Source organism: Triticum urartu, unplaced genomic scaffold, assembly GCF_003073215.2.
Source record: "Triticum urartu cultivar G1812 unplaced genomic scaffold, Tu2.1 TuUngrouped_contig_5494, whole genome shotgun sequence".
NCBI lineage: Eukaryota > Viridiplantae > Streptophyta > Magnoliopsida > Poales > Poaceae > Triticum > Triticum urartu.
The window spans coordinates 1-7,546 of NW_024116173.1; the positions used below are offsets into that span (position 1 = coordinate 1).

Genomic DNA, 7,546 nt, shown 5'->3' on the forward strand with positions numbered 1-7,546 from the left:
AGCCCCGCCGCACAGTCGGCTTAAAAAAGACGAGCACCGTCGCTGACGCGTGGACTCGTCATCATAAATTAAGCTGACCACGTGGGCAGCGGGTAGTTGGACGGCTGCCATGTGGGGACGCGGCGGATAGCGAGAAGGCGCGCGAAGCGTCCATTCGGCGTCCGCACCGTCGCATTTGGGACGCAAATTGAGGCCACAAATGCGTCGGCGCGGACGCGATACGGATGTGATTTAGGTTTTGGTCGGCGCGTTGGGCCGCCACTTTTGTCCGTGCCGTCCCAAACGGACGCAGGCGAACGAAATAGGCCGGCCCTTTGAGTTGCTCTAAAATACATCTAGATACATCTATACTTGCAACAAGTAATTCGGAACGAAGGGAGTACGTCAAAGGAACATGCGGAGGGAGGAGAGGGTTGGTGTTGGGGATCGTGGGTTCCATACGATTAGTTTTTTGTGCCGCGTACGGGGTCAAGGGGGCAAAGAGAAAAAAAGCATTGTGTGTAACGGACAGAGAAATAGGAGGAGTTGGAAACGGCGAACGAAAATAAACTGGTGGATGACAGAAAAACATTCTTTTATATTTTTACTATTTATTTATTTATATTGCTTTGAATCTTTTATTTATATTTTTTTAGGTGAAAATCTTTTGTTTATAAGCAGACACAGGGGTAAATGGGTCGGCCTATGATCCTGTTGCACTAATGCAGGCCCTGAGAAGATGGGCCACAAACTTAATCACTCTGGCCCAGCTATAATGAAAAATCCATTATGATGAAAATTATAAAGGGGAAATCGTTTTAGAAAGACAAAAAAGAACAATTTTGTTGAGTGGGATTCGAACCCACGCCCTTTCGGAACACACCCTCGATGTGCAGCCTTAGACCAACTCGGCCATCCCAACAATTGTTAACAGTACTATATTGCATTAAATAAATAATTTAATAACGACTATTAGGACTAAACAAAGCACATCCTGCCTACACACTGGAAAACTGTAAATATAAACTGGGATGGCCGCAAAGCCTGAAAGCTAGTTATCGGCCAGATTTTTATCCAGAGACAATGTCTACCTCACCCTCACAGTTGGCGAACGCCCCACTAAGCACCAGCTCCTCTCTAAAAGAAACTAGCAGTTGAGTATGTTTGGCTTTACATCTATTTTTGTATTTTACTGCAAAAAAAAGGAACCAAAGATATTCTGCCTAACTCGAGATAGATGGCTGTAGAAATGCAAACAAAGCAGAATTTCTTTCATCAGGAGGTTTCTGTTTTCAGCAGTCTCGACCACCTGGGCGCCTCCTCCCGGATCAAACTTCATGCAAAAACCAACAGGGTCCTCCCTTTTAACAGCACGGATCAGGTTAAATTTGTGCTGGTATGGAACCGATCATAAACCAACTTGTGGTCGGGTTCTCGAATTAAGCTTGACTTCATTCCACTCGTGATCTGCTGAAGGAATGATCATAAATATCTGCCCCAATCAACGTCTAAGCCTCTTTTTCCTGGTTGCCCAAGTAGCTTTCTGAAACTCTCTGTTCACCTTCTCCAACTTCTACAGCAAAAAGCATCGTGCATCCTTTGATCGTGCAAATAGGAAGTTTCGCTCAAACTTGCGAAGGAACAGTAACAGCTGCCTTTCATAATTCTCAGTATAGTAGGTGCTACTTACGGGTTACGGGTCGGCATCGTAGGGAGCACAGCTACCTTGCTGCAATGGAACAAGCAGGATTGGCTTTCCGCGCTTCTTGAACTCAAACACTGCAGGAAAGATGTCACTCGACAATTGCAGGTTGCCCATCAGGTCTAGTCGCGTCAAGTTACCTACAAAATACCCACTGGTTATTGGCTGCTCTCCTTGGTGCATGCCCGTTAGGGTAGGCCTTGAACATAGTTGAGGAAAATACGAAGAAGCGTGCTTCTTACATGTTGTTTGCTTCAATGCATTACAAATCACTTCCAATGATTCAGGAGGTAGAAGGTTAGATCCTGCATCGACTGATACAAGGTTTGGCGCTTGCACTATCAGCCTGGAAATGAAGTGCGCGGTACCCATCCCACCGCGGTTCTTACTGCAACATGAAATTTGAAGTGGGTAAGGAAACTTAAACATCAAGCATGCATCATTGTGACTCGGGCAGAGTTTATTTCTACCTGATGTTGATGTGGGAGAGATTTACTTTCCTTGGCAATGCTTCCTCAAGTATTTGGAAGCCTATTGGTCCTAGGCCGATGTCTTCAACATTTAGCTCCCTTACATGTGAACCCAGGAATTTCACTAATGTAGCTGCCACAGAGCTGCAAATTCATCTCGGTTCAGAATGTGACCCAAGCTAAAGAAACAACAGAAACTCTGCACTGGGAAAAAGGACTTACCTCCCAAGATGATTATCTGCTATAGAAAGCATATCAAGTAGTTTATTAATCGATGTGAGGCACTCAAGAAGTTTAGTCACACCAACACTGGACAGATCGCAGTTCTCTGCTCTTAATTTCCGAATTGGATTCCCCCTTTGAAGAGCCAATTCAAAAAAAGGAATAAGGTATCTGCAATGTTTATATGTAACTCCTTAGTGCTTATTGTTAGAACATAACAGAGTCCACAAGGAAAAATTGTCTTGAAGTTGACCGCAGGCATAAAGAACTATTATGCACTCATGATTGATGCAAATCTAGAGAAAACTGAAGACTACCTGATACCCTCATCAGTGATTGGATTGTCACTTATATCTAAACTTCTCAAATTAGACATCTTTACTAGAATATTGCATACAACCTCCATGTCCCCCTCCTGCAAATTGTTTCCCCTGACATGACAAGTATTATGATATGTTTTAATACACAAGCCATGCCAACTTCAAAAGGAGTGGTGAGAAAGGTTTCTAATTATGACAACTTGCCGGGTGCTGAAAGGGAACAGGTAATACCTTAGGTTAAGAACAGTCAAGGAGTTCAAGGATGTATTTGACTTCAGTGCTGATGAGAAACTTGTAGAACTTCTGTCTACAGTAGAACGCCAGCCTGCAAGCTATAAAAGAGAGATTATTTGGGTCCAAAAGACATATATCAAAGAAGAAAAAGGTTCTTGTGTGAACCCACATTGTTTTCTGACAAGTCAAGCGTTTGTAAACCAGAGGAAGATTCAAGGAGAGTATGAATAATCATCTTAGCAAATGATGGCTGCATCTTAGCATCGTTAAATGACAGCAACTGCAGCGACCTGAACAATAGTTATAAGAATAAAACAGTGTTAATGCGCACCCAATCTTTTTGGCAACCAGTTTGCTGCATATACCAATCTTAAATCCCAAACCACCGAATAGGTTGGAGATGCAGGCATGAGATTGCGAGGACAAAACTTCCTCTGAATGACAGGATGAATATAGGTGATTTTTTTTTTCACTTCTACATGTCGTTACTCGCTTATCCTTGCCTTTCTTTTTTTACATTCTAGTCCGTTCTACTGCTCTCTGCTTTAAGATGAATGAACTGCCATGTATTGTCCACAGGTGTGACATGATACTCTGAATAAAATAATGCAAACTGATTTTTCATGTAAAATAGGTAAAGTTCAACATGACTGAATCTGGCACTGCTTTTCATTTTCCGGTTAAACCCAGTCATATCAGGTTTTTGAACAGGACCTTGAACGGCCAAACTAGCAGTGCCTCCTATTCCACACAACCCTCAAAATGGTGTTAAATCTTCCCAGTGTTAGGAGAGAGTATTTACTTCAATAATGTATGTGAAGCATAAACTAACCAATACAACATTTCAACAATAGTAAATCATTGCTCTGTTGCAACACACAGTCGCTCAAGCTTTGGAGGGGCGTAGATGGGTTTCCGACATCGAGGGTGCTCTTACTGTGCAAGTCTTAATTGAATGTGTCTCCATTTATGGGACCTGGTAGATGGTTTTACTCTGCAGCAGTACAGTCCTGATCAACACATTTGGAGGTTTACTCGGTCAGGTCATTATACAAGCAAATCAGGATACGAGCTATTTTTTTCCTTGGCTCTATTAAGATGCAAAAGAATTTGGAAACCCTGGGCTCCCCTAGACTGCATTTTTTTTGTGGCCTGCCATTAACAATCACTGCTGGACTGCGGATCGGCTCTCTAAGCATGGGCATCCACACCCCGGTGCCTGCCCCTTGTGTGATCAAGCCGAAGAGACGATTCAACACCTGTTTGTCTCATGTGTCTTTGCTCGGCAAATCTGGGCACTCATCCTCCAAATGATTGGACTTGCTCTATCCGGCCGCAAGATTCGATCGCGCGCCATTGTGGCAAACCTTTCTATGAGCTGCTTCTCCAACTGGTGGTACAGAGCTCCAGAGGGTGTTTGCTAAGGAGCGCAGAGAAGGGCTTAATTCTAATAATGGTTGCTTTGTGCATCTGTAAACACAGGAATGACTGTGTCTTTAGGTGCACAACCAAGGATTCCTGTAGTTCTACTTGAAGTTGCCACTGAGAGTGCCGTTTGGTGCTTGGATGGGGCTGCTGCACTCCAGGTTTTGCTCCTAAGGTCGCTTACACTGGATATGTAGTCCGTTTTGTGTGAGTAGTCGGCCGCTGTATCTAAAGTGTCGCAAGCGTTTGCGGGGCACCCTGGTCGTGTGTGGGTGTGTTTGGGGTGGAGATTGGATTTATTCCCTAACCCTCCCTTTTGCACTCCTTAATGAAATGACAGCTCTCTTACGCGTTCGAGCAAAAAAAATCCTTTTGAAAGTTAAAGATAATGATATATAATCTCTTAGTTGTAAACTGAAAGTTTTCAGAATGTTTTGCAATTCCTGTAAATTATTTGAAATGTTGTCCCGAGTAGGAACAATCTGCAGATTTTTTTGCTATTGTGAACTTCTATGTTTTATATTGAACAACGTTTTTACAAATTTGAACACCCATTCTTTATGTTCTGGGCCTGCTCCTGTATATTCTTGTGACAAATGCATAAAATGGCTGGATACATCTTTCCACCCTAAATTAGATTATGAAATCATGCCATAAAATGGCTGGAAAAAATTAACCGAGCATCTAGTTAGAGTGACATTGTACAGAATAATGCAACAAGAATTGCTGAAAAAAAGAATAATAAAGGAAGAAAAGGTTGGATTCCTCAAGCTATTCCCCAACATCTGTTTGAAAATAAAACCAAGGCAGAATAAGAGGGCATGCAACTTACTTTGCATATGACAGAAAATTTAGTAGACCGGCAGAGATGGTTAGAGACTTGCTTTCATCAATGCGAGATGATTTAATACGAAAGGACTGGATCTTGTAGTTTTGGGATCCTGGCTGGCAAAGACTACTGCAAACTTTATCCATGGCTGCAGGATAAAGCTGGCAGTGGATAAATTCAAGAGATAATAGTGTCTTTGCATGGCAGCTCAGAAGCAGGCATACACCATTAACCTGTCAGTAGAAATTGAGAAGGGGCTTAAAATTGGAATATTCCTCGTTTGCTATCAGTTGACAAAACAGAGCAAAGCAACAATATGGGACATCATGCAGAAAAGGATACAACAAGTGTGTAGCTTATACGCCGCAAAACTCTCTTTTCTGGTCAGTTCTTTGTCATGCTTCTTAATAATGCTGCCTCAGCCTTAACTTTCCCTATGTCTCTTATGGTACAGTTTACGAGACATAGAAACTTGAACTATTGAACATGATGTTACTTTTAACTGAGTTGCAGCCCATGGCTCTGCATTTTTGTTTTCCTAAAGCTATTGCATGCACCAACAAACATAACCTCGCAGGCATAATATTACCTCAAGCTCTGATATGACTCTTACGAACACCAAAGTTTCTAGCCTGCTATGTTGCAACATGTCCTGAAAAACAACAGATTTCTAGCAGTCAATCATAACTGTCTTAAGTCTGAACTTTAAACGATGAATTCACAATACATATGCAAACATATATATAGCACAAACAACAACTTATTCTGGAATCTGACTATCTGAGTGCACATTTATTGTTGTATGGATGATGGAGAGATACACAAATAACAAAATACCAACAAAATAACAGCAATACAGATGCACAATTGAAACAACACATGCTACAGACCGTAGATAATTAATCATAGACAGTGGAAAAATGAAGGAACAAGGTACTGCTTGAGCACTTACACAAACTTCGGCCGTGCAAAGCACATTTTGAAATCTCAAGCACCTGAAAATGAGGAAAATTTACTATAGTAAGAATTAAGAAAATCCAATTTCTGCATAGCTCTTGAGGGATGCTAGAAGCAACCTGATCTAACCTAGGTTCATGTTGTAACTAAACTGGGAAAACTAACATTGCATAACCAGATTAGAGATCCCCATGAGATTATTATCGATTTCTAACTACTGACGAGTGAGGGTTTCTTTAATTGAATATAAATCACTAGCACCAGGCAGTTCTCCATGAAAAGGTTAAATATGAGTTAAAGAGGAACTGGGTATATGACAAACAAATGACATATGATCGCACCTTGCATAAGATCCAAGTATGGTCCAATGATATGACAGTCTGGAATACTGTTGGGCTATGTTCTCACTGAGGTAAACGGAACTCATGATTTTATCTGCATAGATTATAGTTAGACTTGAAGATAATTTCAATCGCTACAACTAACAACAAGCATAACATAAAACTATTCTTGGCTAGAAAACAAATCAGCCCATTGCTCATGTTGTTAAGATAGTTGTTTACTGTGATGAGTAAATAACCAAACGATGTCAAGCATAACAAATATTCCCTCCGATCAAAAATAAGTATCATGGTTGACCCTGGCACTTATTTTGGATCGGAGGGAGTACTTAAGGAGGAAGAGGTTTTATATATTCACCTGACATACTTAGCTCACCAATACGCCCACAAAATAAAGGAAGCAACGCAGCCTCTGCAGCTTCGTCCAGGCACCTGTGAAAGGGTAAAAATAAGTGACAAAGTCAGTCCAGAATGAACAGATTAACGATTAAACCATCTGTAATTGTTTGATAACATACTCTTGCAAATGCTTTTCCCAGTACAGCTGCTGCCAATCTACAGTAACCAAGTTATCATGTCCAGTGTTATCATGGAGGGGCCAGCGAGATTCGAACAATGCCTGCCATGCAGTGCTGAAGTCTTCACACCTGCGAGCATCAACATTATCAAATACTTGAAGAGTATTCTCTTGGCCGAGGTCTTCTAACAAATATTCCTACAACACCTGACTTATTGGTGTGTACTAGATGAGTGTCACCTTGAACGTTTTGTCCCACGTCTATTGCCGTCGGCCTCTCCGAATCGATCAGTAAGGGAAGTAGAAGAGCAGCATCTAGGATGGGCAATTCGAAATGCAAAGTGATTAGCCAATTTCTCTTTGAAAATGTAAGAAGATACTGTACTAAAAGGAGGGAAGGACAGGGAGAGGGGTAGGGTACCGGGCATGGGCGCCGTGATGGAGCAGTTCGAGAGCGAACGGCGGCAGAGAAGACGCCAGCTGGTGGAGAAGCTCCCAGGGCAGCGCCTCCGCCGCCCCCCCCCGCGCGCGGGGGGCGGCCCCCCCCCCC

The 7,546-nt window shown here is 42.3% G+C and overlaps 1 protein-coding gene across 5 annotated transcripts; it reads right to left on the reverse strand.

Moving 5' to 3' along the window:
• Nucleotides 1–902: 902 nt before the first annotated feature.
• On the reverse strand, nt 903–7,509 carry LOC125529295 (the record flags this gene model as incomplete). Of its 5 annotated transcripts, none has more annotated exon segments than XM_048693708.1 (16): nt 903–1,549; nt 1,670–1,821; nt 1,924–2,069; nt 2,152–2,295; nt 2,374–2,544; nt 2,691–2,804; nt 2,925–3,025; nt 3,097–3,217; nt 5,185–5,414; nt 5,771–5,833; nt 6,134–6,176; nt 6,480–6,573; nt 6,838–6,911; nt 6,998–7,126; nt 7,237–7,311; nt 7,418–7,509. In XM_048693708.1, coding segments are annotated over 15 exon segments (1,746 nt in total), but the record flags the coding sequence as incomplete, so codon positions are not given.
• Nucleotides 7,510–7,546: the final 37 nt, after the last annotated feature.